At 42.4% G+C, this 23227-nt stretch overlaps 1 protein-coding gene across 1 annotated transcript in view; it reads left to right on the forward strand.

Annotated features, from left to right (window-relative positions):
• tgfbr1b (transforming growth factor, beta receptor 1 b) overlaps nucleotides 1-23227 on the forward strand; it is a 75098-nt gene that overhangs the window by 31367 nt on the left and 20504 nt on the right. The window contains exons 2-8 of the mRNA XM_056363964.1: nucleotides 5172-5423; nucleotides 10502-10771; nucleotides 13124-13354; nucleotides 15144-15311; nucleotides 16001-16157; nucleotides 21339-21463; nucleotides 22650-22780. Of these exons, the coding sequence (XP_056219939.1) occupies nucleotides 5172-5423; nucleotides 10502-10771; nucleotides 13124-13354; nucleotides 15144-15311; nucleotides 16001-16157; nucleotides 21339-21463; nucleotides 22650-22780 (1334 nt within the window). The remainder of the gene's footprint in view (nucleotides 1-5171; nucleotides 5424-10501; nucleotides 10772-13123; nucleotides 13355-15143; nucleotides 15312-16000; nucleotides 16158-21338; nucleotides 21464-22649; nucleotides 22781-23227) is intronic.

The raw sequence follows: 23227 nt of genomic DNA on the forward strand, positions 1-23227 counted from the left end.
AACTTCACAGGTAGAGGCGAGGAGTGATCGTAAGCAGGTGCAAAGAATTGATTTTCCAGTTGAACAAAGAGACAAACAGTCGGTTTCCAACGCTGTAATGGTGGCGTGTTGCTGGTCTGGTGAGAACTGTGTGCCCACCTCCACCTGTCGCCTTTGCCCCACATGTACAACCCTGAGATGGAGATAATTATATATCCTTAATATTATCATATTAATTATTTCTTCACAGTAATTGTTCTGGAAATATTGAAGCTTCCAAAACATGCTTTTGGTACCCTCTCAGTGTGGCGTTGTTACTATAGCGACCACGCTGTGATTTTGCAGGTTGCCGTACTAAAATGAATTGTGACAGGCTACAGTGAGTGGACAATGATGACGCAGCAGTGCAGATTCTCTCTGACCAATCAGCAGCCTGCAGTGTTTTCATGTAACCTGTTGTTATTGCCTCAGCAGAGATGAGCGATATATATATATATATATTTTATAGAAAGAACTACAACTGGAAAACAAATATATCTCAAACCAGGTTGAGTTGAGCTGGTACCATGCAGTGGGAAAGAGCTGTTACACCCTTTTTTTTCTCCACCAAAATTAGCAGGTAGAAGCAGGTGTTTTAGACGCAGGTAAACACGCTAATGAAAGCAGATTGACCCCTTTCCCCCGCCGACAGAAGCCTGATGTTAATGGAACTTAATGGGTTTTTTGACCAGTGAAAAATTAGCTGCATTTTTCCACTCAGTCAGATTCAGTAGCTGCACTTATTGAATATGTGCCGTAGTATTTGCTGTGTGAAATGTCACCTTTGCTCTGTTCCCTTAAAGGTCGATGTTTTATTCAGCTGATCGTAGCAACTTCAACGCAGCAGAGATGTGATTTAGCTTTTTATGAATCAATATGCTGAATTCATGAAGCTCATTAAACTCAGTCGTCCATCAGGACCTTCGTTATTTGGTGTAAGTCAGTAGTTGGTGAGAAATCATGTGTAAAATAAAAAATCAATCAGACCAGTGTAATCACTGTTTATGTTTATTGATTTAGTCGTCACCACTGGAAACAGCTGATCCCTGTAGACTGCGGACCTGTTCACACCTGGGGCCGGTGTCACCGAGATATCTCAGACCAGTCTTAGTTTGGCTCACAGTTCAGTCTGATGTCAGACGGTTTCACAAAAACAAAGACTCATTTTAAGACTGAAACATTAGACACCTCACCGTCAGACCAACTCAGGACCTAAGAACAATGTTACCATGGTAACAATCAATGACACCTGCGCTGAGCAGTAGCACCCAACAGTTAAAAAACAGGAAACCATGGCTCATAGCTTGTGGTTTGCTAACATTGTTATTTGTTATGGAGAGAATGATGAGAAGGGAAAGAGATTTTAGAGACGGAAGCCATTTTTTTCAAAATCAGATTTTCTATTTTTTCTTTTCATTGTTTCACTCTTCAAGTAAAACATCCTTGCAACTGTTGAATTCCTCCAAAACACAAACATGTTCTGCTGAGGGTAAACAGAGCTGAGCGGTTGGATACGGTTTATCGGTGGGCCATTTTTTTAGTTTGAAAAACATGTTTATTTACCCAGAATTCATTGCACCACAGTCCCTCTTAAGATAGTCGAACGGCTTTGTGCTCTGAAGTGTGACTGTTTGTTAATCTAAGAGTCACAGTGTGTCTCTGTGAAACTGGCTCCTGGTGTTAACATCTGTCTCAGGTGATCGATCATAGGTGCTCAGCTCTGTAAGTTCAGGTGTGACGCACCTGAGATCCGATCACTCAGGCCTCATTCAGATAAATATTTTACCATTTCAAATGAATAAAACTTTATTTCACTGTAGAGCTGTGAGCAGTGCAAAGATTTGCTCAACCCCACCATACCACACACACAGACACACACACACAGACACACACACACACACACACACACACACAGACACACAGACACACACACACAGACAACAGACCCTCCTGTCTGATTGGTTAACTCCTAATACCTGTTTATTTGCATATAAAGCAGGAAGTGAGATCTGATCACAAGTGTTCACTGGAGACACATTTTAAATCCAGATGTGAACTGCTCTACTGAGAGCTGACCACTTGTGATTGGATAACTGAACACACATGTTAATGCAGGTGTAACCAGGTGTGACCTGGGCCTGTTTGATCAGATATGTCAGGAAGTGTCAACATATCACGTCTCCAGTAACAGGTGCCCTTTAATACAACGACACATGGAACATTTCACTTGTTGTTTTGTTGTCTAGACATCTGAGACATACCTCGCTGACTGACTGTGTGTGTGTGTGTGTGTGTGTGTGTCTGTGTCTGTGTGTGTGTGTCTGTGTTTGAGTTTGAGGGGGGGGCAGAAGACAGGTCTTATCGTACATATCTGAGGTTGAGTCAGAGGAGACGAGTGTCAGCTGGCTTTTATTTTGTTGTCTGTGTTTGAACTGTCATCTTTTTCCATCTTCCTGAAAACCAAAAATATGCAGCACACACACACACACACACACACACACACACACACACACTGTGTTGTTGTTTGCAGCTGTAATTCGCCTGACTGGAATTTACCTCCAGACGATTCCATGAATTCCACGAGCGGGGAAAACCTGCCAATCCACTGAAGCCGGGATTACGTTGTAACGTTCTCAGACTTTTTCATTTAACTTCATTATTTTTCACTCAAATCCTTACATTGTCACCATGGAGACAGTGCACCATCGGGCAGATTTCCAGTGGTGTAGTTTCAGACTGTTGATGCCCTCTCTCTCTCTCTGAGTGTGTGCGCCTGTGCTGTTAATTATTCAGGGAGCTTGTCTTAGGTGTGTTGTGTTGCTTTAAGCGGAGCAGCCATGCATGATGTGTCTCTGAGCCGCACCATGATACAGACTGTGAGCTCTCGGCCTACACTGTGCTGGGGGCAAGGACACAGACAGAGACAGTGACCTGGTTTATTCATAGCTGCTCCACTGCTCGTGTTTTGAAGCCTGAGGGATTGCTAAGCAGACTTCCTTACATTAGGCACATTCCTGACCTCGTTAGTGTCTGGCCCGTGATTTCCCTGCGTTCAGAGGTGATTAAAGACCTGAACCGCGGCTCCAGCAGGAGTTCAGCTCAGGTGAAACAGTAGAAATGGATTCATTTTAAATTTAAACTCCAAATCAACTGAACCCTGAAGGCACATAAACACACCATGTTCTCTCCTAGCTGACTGCTGGGAGCGTCACTTGGACTCTGGGAAGCTGCAGTCAATCATTAGCTTTAATGAGCGCTTTAATTGGCCAGCCTGAGGCCCCGTTCACTGTACATTTATTAGATTCAATTATGAAGTCTGATGTCGTCTCTGTCCCAAGGTCTCTATAGTGTATCAACACAATTTTAATTATATTATTGTATTTTATGTTTCAGGTAAAGGTAGGTTCAATGTACAGTGAGAAAATCAGTAAAATGAGAATTGGTCTCAGTGGCAGAGCAGACCGTGCAAAACTGTAAAACATGATATTATGAAACACATCACATATGATAGGAAATATTGCAATATTCAATATTATCAATTATCGTCGCTACGGAGATGCCTCGAGGCTACAGTCCTCGCTGCAGCTGGCCCCCGGTTCGACTCCCGCATCGGACGGCCCCTTCCTGCGTGTCATTCCCCCTCTCTCTGCCTCCCCACTTCCTGTCTCTCTACTGTCCTGTCCGTTAAAGGCACAAAAAGCCCAAAAAATTCTTAAAAAAAAAAAAAAAACAATCACAGCATAAAAACAAAATAATGGTTTTTATGCATAAAATTATAACAAGATTTTCCACAAATGTATATAAGGTGGTTAAAATGAAGTGGCAATGTTTTATATCCAGAAGGTCAAAGGTCAACTTCGCTGTGACGACATAACGTTCTGTAAAAACACTTAAGGTCACGGTTCAACACTGTAACTCAACAGCAGAGACTGTGACCGTGTTTCCTGTAACTTCACTGGTTGGTCGACGTGAGGCAGCAACTCTAGTTTATCGTACTTCAAAACTTCTGTGCACTGACAGGAAGTCGGTGTTATTTTTGCTCATGTAAGCAAACTAAAATGTACTTTTATAAACTCCATAAATATACATGTGCATTTTGTAACAGAGTTTAACTTGGAAACTGGACAGAACTTTGTCGTCATAAAAGTTTCATCCGAATTTACTAGGCAGAAACAAAAAGGTTGGAAAAGGTTGGTAACGTTCAGCTCCAGTCATATAAGACGTTTGCACAACTGTACACCGAAGCACTGTCAGACCATCAGATTCTTGGCCTTTTCCTGATGTCGGCCATGTGCTGTCCAGCTGTGTGTGTGTCTGTGTGTCCTGCATAGAGTGCCAGTAACAGAGCAAACCTTCAGAGGAAAATGAGTCAGTGTTTGTGTGTGAGAAGAGACTGGAGTGATGTAACGTCTCATATTCTCTCCATGATGAGAGACACACACACGAAAGGATCAAGTCTGACACTTGAGGTTGAATTTCTCCTCAGCTGAGGGAGTTACTGACGGTTGTTGCACAGAATCACTTAAAAGGTTTCTTCTGTTAAGGAAAAACCTTAAGACGTTTGCAGCAGTGAAAGAGATTTTACTGCAGTACAATTCTACAGTTTCCATGGAGACCATTTGTTTGCTGGTGATACCTATGAGCATCTCACCTGTATCGTCTCACAAACCACAGAGCATCATTGACTATAGAGTTAACCTGAAGAGAGCTGAGGAGGTGGAGCCATCAGATCAGAAACTGATGTCGATCAAATCTGTGGAGCAAAATCAATTCCTCTCATTGAGGATCCATCAGGTGCAAACTCTGGTTGTGATGTTCGTCCTCTTCATTTATCAACTTAAACTCAGACGTGTTGAGTTCAGGTACAATCAGAGGAACCTGAACTGTATTTCCTCAAGTATAAAGACTAAGATACGGAGGAAACCTGAAACACTTGAATAGTTCAAGGAAAAGTTTTAATGGTGTTTTGTGCATAAAGGAAAATCTTCTGGCAAATTGAAACTTTAGTTTTTGTGTCGACTGAATTTCTTCGTCTCGACTTTGTCAGAAATCCTGGAAGTAAATGTTTTAAAGATCTCTGTTGGATGATGTTTGTATCAGCTGACCTGCAGCCTCAGGTCTAACTCTTCCTCCTTCTTCCTTCTTCCCTTCAGCCCTCCAGTGTTACTGTGACCGCTGCAGCACCAACTCCAGCTGCACCACAGATGGCGTCTGCTTCGTCGCCATCCGCAAGTCGGGCAGCCGGCTGACCACAGAGCAGCGCCAGTGCGTGCGAGATAACGAACTAATCCCGCGAGACCGGCCCTTCATCTGCGCCCCGTCCGCCAAACAAGACACGGGTATTTACCCCATCTGCTGCACGAAGGACTACTGCAACAAAGACCCCAACATCAAGATCTTCCCCGGTAAACACACACACACACACACACACACACACACACACACACTCTTCGGCTAGTATACATTGACTGTAGTTTCCCAGAAGGCTTTGAGTGTGCACCAACATCATTAGGGAGAACAGATCTATAGAACAGGAGCAGCTAACCGTGTGTGACGGAGAACAAACAGCCGTCAGGTTTCATTCCAGCTGATGAGTTCTCCCTCTAACTCTCTAACTTCCATCCACCAGAACGTTATAGAGGATTATTTAAAATTCACCCGTTGTACTTAATTAAAATGCTGAATGTATGAACAGGGTTCTTTAGTGGGGTCTGCTCTCTCACTCTTATAATTGTCCATAATGTGATGCGATGAATATGTGATATGACTCACACTGTCTCTCGTGCTGCTCCGGTCTTCAGTTTGCTCTTAGATCCAAAAACAAAGACTTACTCGTTTTTAAACCGGAAACATCAGACACCTTACCCCCAGGCTAACTCAGTCCTAAGACCAATGTTACCATGGCAACAGTCAATGACATCTGCGCTGACCAGTAGTTCCCAACAACAAGAAACATGGCTCATAATTTGTGGTTTGCTAACATTGTTACGGAGAGCGCGAAGAGAAGGGAAGAGTTTTTAGAGACGGCAGCCTTTTTTTATTAGTTTTTATTTATTATTATTATTATTCTTAATCAGGTTTTTCTTTTTCATTGTTCACTCTTCAAGTCAAACGTCTGTTGAATACTTCCAGAAAAACACATCTTCTGCTGAGGGTAAACAGAGCTGAGCAGTTGGATGATGTTTCTCCATCAGCCATTTTTTTTTTTCCTTTGAAAAAAGTATTTTATTTACCCAGAATAAATTTGACCACAGTCTGTGTTCAGATAGTCAAGAACACGGCTGCACAATATACACAAAAAATTATAATTGGCAGATACTGAGATTTCAGTTGGAATGATGTTTTTATAAATTTAATTCTCACTGAAAAAAATCTAGAAAATGAGGATGATGTGATTTTTGTTGGTGTTGAACCAAACATAATGTTCCTTTTACTTCTGGAGATTATGATTTATTGGCCGGAGCGTCTCTGTAGCACCACAACACTGGGAGTGCTAACATAATGTTGTGAAACACTTTAAATCAAAACAATTGCAGCTTCTGCAATTTGGATTTTGCACTTGGTCATATTGAGATTTGGATTATATTTCTTTTAATTGTGCAGCTCTGGTCGAGAACTAAACTGCTTTGTGCAGCAGGTGAATTCAGACTCAGTCTATCTGAAGTCTGACTGTTGAATCTAAGACACAGTCACAGTCTGTCGCTGTGAGACTGGTCTCTGGTTTTATTTGATTTTCTTCTTGATTCTTGGTTTTCTTTTGTGTTTATGAATGAAACTGATGTTTTGTTTTTCAGCAGAATGAAGCCATCTGGGTTTTGTTTACTTCAGTTCGTGGGTCAGTGTCATCCATCTTAATTAGGTATTTTTAACAACGTTATTCAGGGCACTTGTTGTTGTTGTTGTTGTTGTTGTTGTTGTTGCTTCAGTAACCACGAGGAGTTACTCCCCCCATGTCATCTGCCTCTGCCGGTAACTTCACAGTGAGCGCCCGTCGCCCTCTTAAATTCCTGCTGAGATTTGTGGCGGCTCAAATATATTTATACAACACTTGCTAATGCAGTTTTAAAGATGTCAGTCAGAGCAGGAGGACGGCTCCTGCCTTCACAGCAGTTCCTCTGGATTTTAATATACAGCCACAGAAAAAGAAACTCTAAAAGAAACTTGCAATAATCCATCAGATCTCCCACAGTGCTATTACCGGAGTCATAGAAGCGCCGCTTGAATATGACTCCAATACAGGTGAAGGTTGCTCAGTCAGATTTTCACTTGAGTTAAAGTACTGCAGAAAAAAGGAAACTACTACAGGCTGTCTGCTGCGTTGACCACGACTCACGTCTCTGGTGACGGGTCTTCATCTTCAGCCCCGTCTTTATCCAACGCCGCCAGCGTTAAGACACTGACGGGTTCAAACTGTTGTCTGCTGTGGATCACGTTTCGTAGTATTTCACATTGTTGCTCTCACACTTGTAATTAGATTAATTTGGCCTTGCAGTTTTTGTTGCATTCCCACAATTCTTTGCTTTTTTAATGGAAAAATTAAAGATTAATCCCGTAGTTAATGACAAAAACAGGCAACACATTGTTTATTTGTATTTTGGTTACAATATTTCATGCACAGGGTGTCAGATTAATTATTAATTCTAATTTTAATTCTAAGTAATTCCTCTCGGCTAAAACTAAAGTAACTTTACAAACCTGTCCACTTACAGAGGTTCAGGTTTCTGCTGTGTGTGGACAAAGTGAAGCTGTAACGAATCTGTTCTCAGGCAGGAATAATAAGAGTTTATATTAACTCTCTTTACATCTTTACATTTCAGTGTTGTGACCTGAGCTCAGAGGAGTAGAGAAATTATTCTTCAGCCTTTACAATACAGTTGACTGAAGTTTTCACCAAGGTTACATAAGCCATACAGAAATACAGCTCCTGTCACATGTAAATGAGATATTTCAGTTAAAAGACCAGTTTTTTTCTTGATCGGAATGAGATTCTCAGAGAACTAAGGTTGTGAATTGTTCCCTCAAGCTGGTGCATTATAAAAGATATTCATGACTTTAAGAATGGACCCAAAGCTGTTAAATTAATGCATGCAACATAAGATTAGGACTCTATCCTCATAATATTATGACTTCTTTAAAATTAAATTCTGAATTTACTCTCATTATGACTTTATTTTTGTAATATTATAATTTTTCTTGTAAAATTATGATTTCATTCTCATAATATTATGACTTTATACTCGAGGTGTCATATTTCCCCCCCCTCAGTGTGGTGCTAATCCTCCGTCGTACTAACTCACCCTGGTGCAGCAGCGTCAGCGTGAACCAGCAGAAACAGATGTTTCTTTCCTCCAGCTCTTCACTGTCTCCATAGTTTTTACATCTGAAATTCAGCCACACATCTTTTCCTTTAGACCTTTGGTGGAGACACGTCCACCGTGTTTTTTGTCTCTCTCGTCACGTGATCAGATCTGGTCATGGAGAAGGATTCACAGCGTCACTGGACTTTAAAAGTCATTAAAAGATTGATCTCAGGGTTTTATGAATCAATATCAGATTATTTAAATGAAGTTTGAAACATCCCTTGTAATGATCCATTTGAATTACTTTTGAAATGTTAGAGGTCTGTAGTTCTGCTTTATACTTTAGTGGAAAACATCTTTTAAATTAAAATTTTTCTGATTTCCTGATCTGATCTGATTTTCACCACTTTTGGATTAGCACAGTTTTATTGTTGCACCAAGGCCAGTTCTCAAAGGAAGAGCAGAGGCTGTTTAATATTCCCCCGTTTGTAAAGCGAAGCCTCGTTCAGACCGATTCCTCTGGAGGAGGACAGGTGAAGTTAACGTCACCTGTGTCCCGGCTGTGTATGTTTCTGCCCCTTCACCTCAGTCATATTTACAGCTGTTTCTCTGTGACTCGTCCTGTTAATTAAACTTCATCCAGTTTGAGACAGGATGTTATAATGTGCAGCTGTTCTCTGACTGACAGCAGACCTGTGTGAACGAGACTGTAGTTAACATGAGGTTCGGTTAGTTTCAGTGCGCAAACAGGTGAGGGAGAGAGAAACATACCTACCGTTGCTATGGTGACATGCAGTTTAAAGATATGGATTAAATGAACCCTTAACTAGTCCGAGCGGCGGAGGGATACGACCACGAGGTGGTGGTTCTGGTTTCACTGTCACATTTTCTTGCACTGTGACTTTATTATTCCATTGCACAGATGTTGTTCAGTGCAGCGGGTCTTAAAAGTGACAGCCCTCCTCCCTGAAACACGACCGTCTGAGGATACGAGCTCATTATAGACGACTCAGACCTGTCTTGTTCTCTCTTCTCCCCGTCGGACTGACGGGCCGAGACAGAGTCCGTCTACCTTTTTATACCTCCCTCATCTCTCACTTTGATTAGGACCGTCTGGTTTTCACTTCCCGCTCTGCCACTGGTGTTTGTTCCCTCCATCACTGATGGTGGAGGTTCATCAGAAAGGTTTTACAGCCCTGAGAGTGTTTGTCCTGTTATTCTCTTCAGCTGTGAGGAGCTGAATCACTCCAACAAGTCAACACGGGGGGGGGGGGGGGGGGCTGGGATTAAGACGTGTTGTACTCTTCCCCCGCTCCACGTCTCATAACTCACTTTTAATCTCACCCACTTGTAGGAGCTGTTTATTTGGGTGGATGCCACTGAAATCTGTAATAAATGACTCTGCTCCTCCGTAGTGAGGAGCTCTGATCTCTGGTCAATAATAATCAATAATAATGATGCAGATTGTGGAGGAAATTACCTTAATTTACCTGCTTTCATTTCAAATAAGTTGGTTTTAATTTATTTTTTCTTTCACCTCAACAAAAGAGGAAAAAAGCCTTTATTATAATAATTTATAATCACTGACAAACTGAGGCCGCACACATCACAGCACGACCACCTGCATACCTTGCTTTAAAAACGTTTCACTTAACTTACGTTAAACTTTAGTGGAAAGTCTTTACTGAACCGACTCCTTTGGCAAAGGAAATAGAAGTAAGATAAAAATCAGAGGTGAGTGAAACACAGTGAGGAGAAGTCGTGAGGTCAGGTTTCAGTCTGGAACCTCAAACAGCTGAGGGGAGATGTTTCGTTGTGAGGGCTGACGCTGGGAGACGGAGCTGGGGAATCCATCATGTCAGTGACTGTCCTCACAACTATAGGAAGACCTGTGTGTGTGTGTGTGTGTGTGTGTGTGTGTGTGTGTGTGAGAGAAACGGGCCAAATCTCCCATCAGCCCTAGCAGATGGATGGTGCCCCCGCACCACTTGGCCTGTTAGCTTCCTGGCTCTCGGCTAACACTTGTCAGCCTCCGGTCTGTTGGACGTGAACCTCTCCAACAGCGAGCGGCCTCGTTCGGTCCGTCACATGTTGGTGTCTGACCCCGATCTGAAGCCCCTCCCCCACAGGTCTCGTACACACTGCGATGTTTCTGATCTGTCTGTCTCTTCTCCGCCCCGCAGGCCCCACGGTGAAGCCTCCTCCTCTGGGCCCCGTGGCCCTCGCAGCGGTGATCGCGGGCCCTGTGTGCGTGCTCTGCCTGCTGCTCGTCGTGGCGTTCTACGTTTGCCACAGCCACAGGGGTCTGGGGGCCGGAGGGGCCGGGGCCCACCACCACCACCACCACCGGGTGCCCAATGAAGAAGACCCCTCCATGGACCACCCCTTCATCACTGTGGGAACAACGCTGAAGGACCTCATCTACGACATGACCACATCGGGGTCTGGATCAGGTGGGTGCTGACGTTCCTGCACACTTCCTACAGACTCTAGATAAAGTCGCCAGATTTTCCTTTTCTTCAGCTTTATGTGATTTTTGTGATTTTATTCTGACCATCTTTCAGTGAGGACAGGAGGAGCCAGATTTCCATGTCACTGCTTTAATTTGGGAATTAGTTAAGGATCTGTTGATATTTGTGAGAGTCCAGGAGCTAATGAGAAGGTAACTCTTGGTCAAGGTGTCACAGAAGTCGTACCTCACCTTAGCACAAAGCCAGGTACAGACCTCCGCACCACTGCAAACTAATAACTATTGATCAGAAGATTCAGAAGCTGATAAATGACCAAGAATCTTATCATTGTTTACATTCAGTTTACACGAGAATATGTTTTGATGTTTATCATTTTTATCTTCACAAAAACTAGTTGTACCTCGTCTTCTTTGGTCGATATTCTATAATACCAAATATCCTGATATCTTCCACCACATGTAATATTTATCATAATATGAAAAAGAAACGGCCACTGAATGTTTCTGAGGGTTTTGCCAGAAAGCTGAAAACAAAAACATCATATATCAAGATATTCGATTTTATTGTCCAGTTGAACCTCAACAACAGTTAAAAGTTTATTAATGTGGATCTTTAAAAAAGTGTATCATATTTTAACCGTGGTCATAACTCAGGGTTTATAGAGGCTCCTCTGAGTTACAGTTGTTACTGTGTGTGATCCTGTTTCTGTGAATATCTGTCTGTATTTTAAGTCTTAGATGCACACACTGTGTGTGTGTGTGTGTGTGTGTGTGTGTGTGTGTGTGTGTGTGTGTGCGCACAAGTCGCTGCAGCTGCACACATCTTAAAGTAGAAGTGTGTATAATGACTGGCTGGCCCAGATTCAGGCTACACACACACACACACACACACACACACACACACACACACACACTGTACTGGCAAAAGCTCTTCTTTATGCTACCCATAAATTAGCACCTCTCTGTGCAGACTGGCACCTCCGACACACTGCCAAGGAAGGACTTGGATTCAGTCTTTGTAGCTATTTACACCATATTGTACAATATGCAACTGTGTGTGTGTGTGTGTGTGTGTTGCCTGTTGAAACTGGAGGAGGATTTTCATCCCTCTTCCATTTTGCGTTTCCTCATCAGCAGTTAGCTAAACCAGTGAGGTGGAAAAAAAAAACTGTTTCCCATAGTTTCTGCAGAATCTCACATCGGTAACTTTGGAAATGTATCTGGACAAACAAGTTTAGAGCAGGAGAAGAAGAGCGGAGTCTTCCGCAGCCCAGACCTTTAAAAAGAGACTGAAGGTTCAGTTTTATCAGAATATGTTGTTACAGGAGTTAATGAGCAGAAGGTAAACCTCATGTTTATCTCCAGGAAACTAGTAAATATCATGTGGTCAGAAGAAGACAGAGTGGAGCATCTCCCCACCAGAAGATCTTTGCTTTTATTCAGTATCATGACGTCATAAAATTATAAATGAAAAGGTTATAATGCTTTAAATAAGATAATAAATCTTACATGAAGTAAATTAAATGTACTGTCAGTTTTTATAGAGAGTTTTGAGCTGGAGTTTGGAAAGATCATCAAGAGATTGAAAACTCCGGTTTATATCGGTGGTCGGCAACTGACAGCCAAAACTGGCCCATCAGATTATTTTGATCTCAGACTGACAGTCCCACATTTAGTAATAATGTTCAGAGAACCCCCCACCCCCACCTGAAGATGATCATCATACTGTTATCCATGAGTGTGAATGACGGACACATCACTGTAGTCAGTGAACAGCACCCGGTGCTAAAATAGATCTCCGCCATGGCAGCAGCAGTTACACACAGGATTCTGCCTACAAAATAAAAGCAGAACAATAAGCAGCCACAGAGACGACACAACTGCACAATACAAGAAACAAATAATTAACAAAAACATTTACAAAGGTCATAAATGGTCAAATATCAAGTCCAGTTTTATATTCACAGCTCCTCTCCTTTTATATTATTCTGATATTCTGGGATCTGACTCTTGAAACATTTCAACCCTATTCTCATATTCACCCTTTAGAGCGACGCTAAATGAACAATAGAACAAGAGAAATCCTTTATTGTCAGGGAGTGACTCTGATCAGTGCACAACAGTAAAAACACAGTGCAACACACAACAACAGACACAAGGACACAGGATAGTAGATTCAGGTTTATTAACTGAGGTTTGGAGGTTTTGACATCGAGTCTTCTGCTCCTCCACAAGTCCTTGGTCTTCCTCCTCCTCCTCCTCCACCTGCTCCACCTTCCTCGTTTATATTCCTTAAGCAAACGTGTTCCTCATCATCATGTCGTCTTCTCTCCAGGTCTACCGCTGCTGGTCCAGAGGACCATCGCCAGGACCATCATCCTCCAGGAGAGCATTGGTAAGGGGCGTTTCGGGGAGGTGTGGCGGGGCAAGTGGCGCGGCGAGGAGGTGGCCGTGAAAATCTTCTCCTCCCGCGAGGAACGCTCCTGGTTCCGCGAGGCTGAGATCTACCAGACCGTGATGCTGAGACACGAGAACATCCTGGGCTTCATCGCTGCTGATAACAAAGGTGAGAAACCTCCGGAGGTCGGATGCTGATCCAGATCAGACCATGCACCCCGAATCCAGCGAAGAAAAATAGAATATAAATCATCAAAGTCTCAGAATCTAAATCGTGAAAATCAGAGCCTCGTTGTCCTTCTCCTCTGTAAATGACAGTGTGGGCTGATTTAATTGCATGTGAACCTTGAGCTGTCAGAGCAGAAAAGCAGCTCAGCTAAAGGTGAGATCGGTGCAGACGAGTAACGGCTGTGAATAGACGGGTTGGCAGACAGTACGGGGGAGTAACGGCTCGCTGTGAAGACCAGACTTCACCACAGTTTAACAGCTCAAAGTGATTTCAGACGCCGTGACTCCTCCGGTTCTCTGCTCCAAAGAAAACAAGACGGGAGAAAGAGTTAATCATTAGCTGATCAAATAAAGGGGGGGGGGGGACAGAGACTTCTCCATGCAAACGCCAGGAGGTCCTGAAACGCCCCAGAGCTGGGACGACGCATCGCTGCTGGACGTCCCCTGCGGTCTGATGCTTCAGGCGCCATAACCTGAATGTGAAAAACCACCCCATGTGAGGGTTTACGTTTCCATGACTTGTTTTTAAATCAAGTTGTGCATTAAGCAGGTTCATGGAAACACTCCTACTGTGGGTCAAATCTTTGTCAGATGGCGTTTTTTTGTAAATGAAGCTGATTGAACCAAAGCACAGAGCCGCCTCACTGACTGTATGAGGTCGGCCTCCTTACGAACCCAGCTGTAAACCACAGGAGAGTCACAGCCGCCTCATTGACTGACCTGAGTACGTACAGCCACGGTGACGACTGTAAATATTGGTAGCTCTGTGGATCTTAAGTCAGTGTTGTACCTTTCTTATCTGCGAGTACACAAGGGTCTGCTGGAGTCGCCATCAGAGAGTGTATGTGAGGATCTGGCGAGGACGTAGATTCTGTGTCGTAAACCATGGCGCTGTCCGTGCTGAAGTCACAGACGGATTCATAGAAACTCCTCATCTGATATTCACTCGTCTCTAAAGCAAATATCAAGAGCTCTCAGCTCGTTTTAAGAGACGAGTCGCAGCAGCGTTCAGAGCGAGCTCTGTTTCCTGAAGTGGTGAAGTAGCTGTTGTTGGAGTTAAATGCTGCTTAGTGATCTTTGATTTCCATCACTATGGCAACGTGTTGGAATCTACATACGGGCGCTGTAGTGTCCCTTTGACCGTCGCTGCTTAAAGTCCCTAATCCCAACGGTACCAACTGCACATGAGCTGGAAAACAAACATGGACGCTGAGTGTAAGGTCAGGCACACCTCACCTTTACAGGTCATCTTTAAAAGAACAACCACAGCTGTCACAGTATTAATGAAGAAACTATACACTGTTTTTAAAAGTAAAGGTCAAACTCTTGACCTGACCTTTGTCATTCTCATTCTCACAGAAGTCTGTGTTTTATTCGTCCCTGTTCATCTGTGATGGACTGAAGGTTGAATCTTTGTTGGTAAAAAGAAGAAGTGAGTTTGAGTGGGAGGATTTAACATTCCTCTGCCAACATCACAGGTGACTTTATGTCAGTGACAGCTGCTCTGATTAGGAAGAGGTTTGGAGATGAGTGGGTCTGAAGGTTTCTCTCATTCGCTCCCATTATAACGAAGCTTCACAGCATGAATGGGATTTAAACATTGAATAAAAAAAAAGTGTTGAAACACGAGTCTGAAAACTGCAGAGAAAACACCGAACGTTTGAGAAAGTAAAGGTCAGGGGTGAGTTAGGAATCTGTCTTTAACCCTTCATCTTCCTCTCTGTGCGTAGATAACGGGACGTGGACTCAGCTGTGGCTGGTGTCGGACTACCACGAACACGGCTCCCTGTTCGACTACCTGAACCGCTACACCGTCACCGTGGAGGGAATGATCAAACTGTCCCTGTCCACGGCCAGCGGCCTCGCTCACCTGCACATGGAGATCGTGGGAACACAAGGTGAGTCGCGCACATTCGTACTCGTCCCGAGCGCATGTGTCCTTTTTATTTTCACAGTTAATAGTTTGGTATCTCAGATTTTCTTATGGATTTTGAATCAAAGAATGGAGAGTGATACACACGCAGCTAACGGGCTAAACGCTAAATCTAGAAGTCGACAGTGAATAATCCCAAAAGTAAATCTATCAGATCTAGCTCTAGAGATCAGATCTCATGGATTAACTGAAACTGAGACCGGAGTGAAGAACAGCAGGCTGGTGACCAGAGAGTAGTGATAGAGAAGTAACTGCTCTCCTCACTGTATCCAGTTTTATACGGTCAGACCAACCAATCACATTTAAATAAACTGATCTGTTGAACGTGGCCTGTTTATGATCGGTCAAGAGTCGGGGATCCGTCGGCCTGGGTGAAGCTGTTCTGAGCTGAGTGAACGTGCAGAGGGGAAAGCGTCTGGAGGGAAATAAGAGTCAAGAGTCTGAGCTGATGCTTCCTGTTGCACTAAACGTCGGTCTCCTCCAGACGTCACTCGCACGAAACCATTTCAAGCTTCCTGTTCCAGCTGGCTCTACGTCTAATATCAAAGAAGTGAAACTGCAACCAAGAACATTCAGAACACAGTTGAAATGATTCACGTGAAGTTTCAGCAGTTTGCAGCCACGTTGAACACCTGAGTGTCCCTGTGTCTCCAGGTAAGCCGGCTATCGCCCACAGAGACCTGAAGTCAAAGAACATCCTGGTGAAGAAGAACGGGACCTGCTGCATCGCGGACCTGGGTCTAGCCGTCCGCCACGACTCGGCCACCGACACCATCGACATCGCTCCGAACCACAGAGTGGGAACCAAAAGGTAGTCTCATCTTCTTTTTTTTAAGAATCCAAACAGGTTGTTATCAGTTATTCTCCTCTACATCTTGTTCTGTATTCACCGATTCTGTCGGGAGGAAACTGAAATCCTCTTCTCAGGTGAAGTCGCCGCTGCTTCTCCGTGCAGGCAGCTGGTGCGTTCTTGACTCAGAGAGGGAGAGTAAATCTGTGGATTGCGGCTGTAAATAAGGAAGTCAGGTGGATAGTGTGTCAGCGACTATTTAATCTTCAGGAGGAGACTCTGTTTCTATTTCCGCATATTTAAATACAAGTCAAATTACTGCCTTTGAAAAGTCTCTTATTCAAAGCTTATAAAAAGTTAGTGTTGCAGTAACCACACACACAATTATTCATGACTTTCTCCACTTCTAACTCTCCAGACTGGAGCCTTTCTCTCTCCCTGTGTTTCTGTGTCCACACGTCTCTTGTTCTATTATGTAGACGTTTCTCGCTGCAGGGTAGGAAAAGCAGCGGTGCACTGAGGCCACGGCGGCGCTCTCTCTCTCCCACCGTCTTCCTCTTCCTCCCTCCCACAGTGATACCAGCACAGCTTTGGTCCTGGAATGTTTTTCTCTCCTCTTCTTTTTTTTGTCTTGTTTATTTCTTCCTCCTGCCTGCTCCTCTCGTCCGTGGCGCTCTGCCGGGGGTTTGATGCTGCGGGTGTGTTTCAGCGGCTCTAAATGATTCATTAAGCCTCGGGTCAGTGGAGACAGAAGCTCCGGCCTTGGCTGAAACCCACGTTACATACTGATGATCTGATTCCACCAGAGTTTATTTAACTTTCTATCACAATGCCAAACTTCCAGCCAAGTCCCAGGGAGCGCAGTGAGCACACACCTGAGGGGAGGACGGTGAGTTCATTAGAGCAGTATTGGTCCGGTGGGATGTGATCTATCTATGGCAGAGCTGTTGATCGATTCAATTCAGTTTTATTTATGAATCTCAAGGCGTTTTTACAGGGGAAACACCTCACGACATCTGATCAGAAATTAGTTAAAATATCACGTTTTAACTGTGAGTGACCACTGAGCCTGCTGGTGGACAGTGTATACGTGTTGTTTCAACATTAAATCAACTCCTATGTAAATTCAAACATTATTATTTGGTTGTTGGACGTCACTGTAACCGACCGCTGTGTGACTCCGTCTCCTCACGTTGCTGCGACAGTTCACAGTTTATGTTTTAAGATTTAAGTCAGAAGCGATCAGCGCGATATTTGAAAGGAAATGTGGATGAAGCTAACTGTTAGCCTTGAGCTAAATATCACCAGTTATCAGCCTGGTAACTATCAAACATGGACAACAGACCAGATCATGGAGCGGAGGATTAAGACCGAGTCAGTTAAAAGAAAACCACATGAAACCTCCGACACAACAGGAAGTGTTCAGTTTCACTTGTAGTGTCATCACTGCGGAGACTCGTGGTGCGTTTGATGACATCCAACCAGTGTTCATGAGTGTGATAAGTTGGATGCAACATAAAAAGCATCACTTGTTGCCGTGCAGGGGTCGATGGTTAAAAAAGTCTTACATCAGTAGACGAGGAGAAAAGTTCATCACCGTGTTAAAAACACATCAGTTTATTTACATCTCTCCCTGATCCTGCTACAATTCACAATCTGTGAAAAAGCAAATATTTTTCATTCAGTTTAAGGTCTGGACACGACGTTTGATATGCTTCACTCAAAGTTTCTTCTTTAACCACAACGGGTTCATATAGATCCTGCTCAAACATAAACGTGTTAAACTTTAAGGTGAGCAGAGAAACTTTCCCCTCTCTGAACATGAATGTGGAAACACACACAGTAAATATAATATATGATATAAAATAAATAATGCAGCTCAGTGAAGATCAAACATCATGAAGTAAAAAGAAGAAAACACATTTTTGAGTGCAGGGCGCCTTTGAGGACGTCTACTTGACGTTGGCTTGAAAAGATGATGTTGCTCCAGAAGCGTTGCTCATATATTGAGCCAGTTAGTCCTCACACTTTGTGTTAAGGTGCTTTCACAGCGCGTTTCTGCCAGTTTCGCTCCTTTCAGTCAAACTGGACGAAGACGACTTGAAAACGAGAGTCTGAGTTCACTTCCTGTCCGAGTGTTGCCAATTCTTTGTTGTGGAACTAAAACGGATGAAAACGACCTTTTTGAATCCAGCTGCTGATTCTGGAAACTATCCACAAAGCATCTGTTTTATTCATTTGTTTTTTTATCCATTTATTTTCTGCCTTTATTAGATAGAGACACAGGAAAGAGAGAGTGGCGGAGACCATATCTTTCTTTTATGTTCAAGCTAAACATGTGGAAGTGACATCAGTGTGAAATGGTTCATCTTGTTCTCATTCAGTCACTGATTCAACGATGACTCTTTATCAGGTGTCGGTGAAGAGACGTGGCGGTAACAGTTCACACGTGAACAGTCAGTGATTTAAAAACCAGAGCAACCAAAGAGATTCGAGATTCTCTGTGTTTGTCTGAAAGAATAAAGTTTGACTTGATGAAGTTTATACCTGATTTTATTCAGACACATCTTGATAAAAGCCTCTTGTACAGATTGAAACGCTCCCTGTGTGTGGGTTGTGCTTGAACATGAACACAGATAAAGATTTCTTTCTTTTTACATTTGATTAACTTGCTTCTCCCTTTTCGTCTAAACTTCTTTAATGAAGCTCTTTTGTTTTCAGTTTGATGTTTTCCTCTCTTGATTCATCTGAAGCACCGAAGTTTGCTAACGAAGGCCGTCCATTCATTATCTGTTCACAGATCACTTGAAGAATTCAGTTAATTCTCGGTTATCTGATAAAGTTATTGGATTACACTGTTAGGAGTGTGTGGCTGAGACTGTGTGCACATCGGGTTTGTTTTTATTGATTATCAGATTTCAGTGTGAGCGGTGTGATTGAATCTCATCAGCCGGTTTGACACGGTCAGTAATGTGAGGTTTTTGTGATTCTTGTCCAGCACAGATTAAATCACAGCGGGTCGCAGCAGGTCACAGTGTGTCACGGGTTTTAACCGCGACGTGGCTGTAGAGTCGTTATCAGATCAGTTCTGCCGCCTTCAGACGAACTGAAGGCTTTATTCTGACAGATTGATCTACAAGTTACTGACTAATTTATAGATTGATGCATATTTTAATAACACCAATCAAAATGTGTTGATGAACATTTTAAATTCACACTAATCAGCTCTATTAAGTCCTGCTCATTTCCTTCAATTATTCTCGTCTTAAAACAGTCAGGTACGAACATATTAACATTTAAACAGTTTTAGTTGGCTGTCATCATCCCTCCTGTTCATACCACACCAAACAAATATCCCTTCAGTGTTTTTATCTGAAGCTAAGATGATGCTTCAGTAGTCTGTGTGAGACAAGTCAAGTGAAGATCTTCCAAAGTTGGTCTTCTAATATAAAATTCCCTCTCTTTGTTCCCCTGTTGAGCTGCAGCAGCAGGATGGTAATAAACTGATTTCCACTTGGTTTGTCTCACTCATAAAAGCTTTAGATATACTTTTATAAATATCTTTGTACACAGACGTTTAGATTTTATCCCTCATCACTTTTACTGGAAGCCCATTAGGAAGGTGTCACTTAATGGCCGGTATGAACAGTGTGATAATAAAGATTAAATGTTTTTATACTTCACATTGTTCAGCAGGAAAATGTAGCTCAATGAAGTCGACAGTACGTGTCCAAAATCTTCTGTCTCAATATGAGGTATACGATATTATTGCCCTGGGTTTCTTTTTTTAAAAATATAATAATATTGTATTTTATGTTTCAGATGTGTTTTTTAATAATAGATTTTATTATTTTATTTTTCAGGTATTTTTTATAAGATATATTTGTATTATTGTACTTAATGTTTCAGGTATAAATGATGTTGCCACTGAACATCAGTTCAAAGTTTTATTTGTCACATGACGAGGTTCATCAGTGAAAACAGGGTCTGACTCGGCAGCAGCTGTAAAACCTTAAAAAATAAATTGATATAATGAAAAATATCACAATATTTGATGTAGAGTATCAAGCCTAGTTGACAGGAGTTTCAGCACACGGTTATAAACTTCAGCAAGCAAATGAATTAACCATCAAACGTGACAGTTTAATGAATCTGTAGCTCATTAATCATGGATGTTGTTTTGTCATATCTATAATGGGAATAACCCGTCTAAGAGTTCACACCTAGCATAAAGAAATGATGATGAAACTGAAAACAACATTAGGAAAGTGACATCTCAGACAGAGGAGGTGAATAAATCAGACTATAACTGATAAACTGATCTTTACTTTGAAGCCACCGAGGAAACGATGAAAAGGAATCCAATCGTCTCCATCAAACTGCTGCAGTCATTACTGTGGTTATTGGTGTCGGGGGGGGGGGGTCTACTGTTGATCAGTCGGCGGTTGTTTAATTCATGTTGTTGTTTCAGACCTTTTTCACATCATAACTCATGTTAGAAGGAAAGATGCAGTTAAATGAACAAAATAATGTTGTTTGCTGTTCCGCTCCCTATTTAACATTTATATATGTTTCATTTTTTATAATAGACTAATGTAGTTTAATACAGATATTTGCTTATTATAATGTAATTGTCAACAGCTTTAGTTCCTCATGTGGGCACCAATAAGTAGAGGCAGTCCTCACAGTAGAAGTTATATCTGCTGAGTATCAATAGATATTTAAAATATACTTACATCTGCTTACAGCTATATTATAATGTATAATAACTATATAATAATATGATTTATATACTGCTTTTTAACGCTAAATAGGAATATTTAAAGTAAAGTGTTTCTATTGTTCCTCCTGTGGCTCCATAGCTTCTTGTGACACACCTAGCAAGTGTTTTGGAGGCACAGGGAGGGAGCACGACCTTTCTCTCAGTCAAGGCTAAGACGCAATTTATTTCTGTCGCCATCATGTTGCTTTGCTCTGACTCCCACCTGTGCACGCAGCTGTGGACATGAAATACCAAACAGTCAGAGCACAGTTCAAGAAGAGGAAAATGCCAATGTGTCGCAGGATGCTTGTTCTGCTCTTTGCACTTTCCTCTCTCTATTGTTTTTCCAATCATTTCCAGTGTGTCTTAGATCATCCTCTCAACAGTAGCAGCTTAAATGTCTCAACAGTTTGGTAACGAGCCTTCGTGTTTCTGCTCAGGTATATGGCTCCGGAGGTCCTGGACGACTCCATAAACATGAAACACTTTGAGTCTTTCAAGCGAGCTGACATCTACGCGATGGGATTGGTCTTCTGGGAGATCGCCAGCCGCTGCTCGATGGGAGGTGAGGATCAAATGAGGAGGGGGTGGGTCATTGAGTGATTGAGGGAATGATTGGGAGGTTGACAGATTAATGGAGGGAGTGATAGATGAATGGAGCAAGAGAGGCTCAGAATCAATTATGGAAATATTCACAGACCAGTATTTGCATAGATGGAGAAACCACATCAAGTCAATTTATTTTATAGAGCACATTTAAAAATCACCCAAAGTGCTCTGCGATCGCTGCAGATGGATAATCAATACGAGTAAAGGTGTAAATAATACAAGGATAAAAACAAAATCGATACAATCGATTTTATTTACATATTTTTAATCATCTACTGTCTATTTTCATTGTCCTTCAATTCACCCTAATTTTGTTTTACTGTTTGAGTAGTTTTTATTGTAAAGCACTTTGAGCTTCTGTAAATAAAGTTTATTATTATTATTATTATTATTATTATTATTATTATTCCAGAGCTTGAGTGAAACTGCAGAAAACATTGTGAATTGTGGAGCTAAGCCATTAAGAGCTTAATAAACAAATATTAAGATTTAAAATCTGTATTTTACTGGTTTTTTCTTTTTTTGTACCAAAAGTATTACAGCTGCATTTTGAACGATTGTAATTGAAAAGGGTTGAAGGAATGGATCGAGGGAATTACAGTAATCCAACCAAGAGCTGACAAAAGCCTGGATGTTGTTGACGGGTCCTTCTGAGAAAACGGCTTTATTTTGTCCACAGTTCTGAGCTGGTAATAGCTGCTCTTCACAACAGAACTGACTTGTTAAAATTCAGAGAAATGTCCAAGAGGATTTCTAAACACACTCTCACTTTGTAGATAAAGGACCAAACACAGCGTTCAAGGCAAATGACGGAGTAATGAGGGTCGAATAGAAATACTTCAGTTTTGTTTTGATTTATTTGTTCAACGTTTCTCACCATTTAGAACAATAAAAAGGTTTTTCTACAAGTCGGCACTGTCAAGTGTAACTTGTACATAAAACTGTCGTCAGAATAACGGCGATACAGAATATTATATTTCTGAAACGGATCCAAAAGGAAGCCTGATTAGTGAGATTAAAAGGGGGCCTAAAATTGAACCTTGAGGGATGCCACATTTAAAAAGAAACAGTTCCCTGTTGTAAGTGAACAGGTTCTACATCTCAGGTAAATCAGAATATTAACCACATTTGTTTTCTGGCAGGCATCCATGAGGACTACCAGCTGCCCTACTACGACCTGGTTCAGTCAGATCCATCAGTGGAGGAGATGAGGAAGGTGGTCTGTGAGCAGAAGCTTCGGCCCAACATTCCCAACCGCTGGCAGAGCTGTGAGGTAGGACAGAGGACTCGAACTCACCGCGTAAAGGTGTCGAGTGTTTATGGGGAGAGACGTGTTGTTTTCAGGTCGTCTGTCTGTGTGTCGTCCCATTCTCCTGGAATCGATATATCTCAGTAACGTCTTAACAGAAGTTCATCACATCTGGCACAAACATTCACATGGACTCGGGGATGAACTGGTTTGATTTTGGTGGACAAAGGTAAAGGTCAGTGTGACCTTGCAGCATTTCACTAAATCAGACATTGTCAGTCTGTGGGGCGTGTCTCCCCAGGGGTACGTGGGACAGTTGAAGGGGGGGCACTGAGGTAGAGGTAGGGATGAAGGAGGACACTGAGGTGTTCTGAACACAGCTGGAGGCAGTAAAGGTTCGTGACTGAGCCGTACCTCAGTCTCATCTGAACTTCCTCACCAGTTTTAACAGCCATGAAATATCAGGGCGCC

This window comes from Seriola aureovittata, chromosome 20 (genome assembly GCF_021018895.1).
Source record: "Seriola aureovittata isolate HTS-2021-v1 ecotype China chromosome 20, ASM2101889v1, whole genome shotgun sequence".
NCBI classification, from domain to species: domain Eukaryota; kingdom Metazoa; phylum Chordata; class Actinopteri; order Carangiformes; family Carangidae; genus Seriola; species Seriola aureovittata.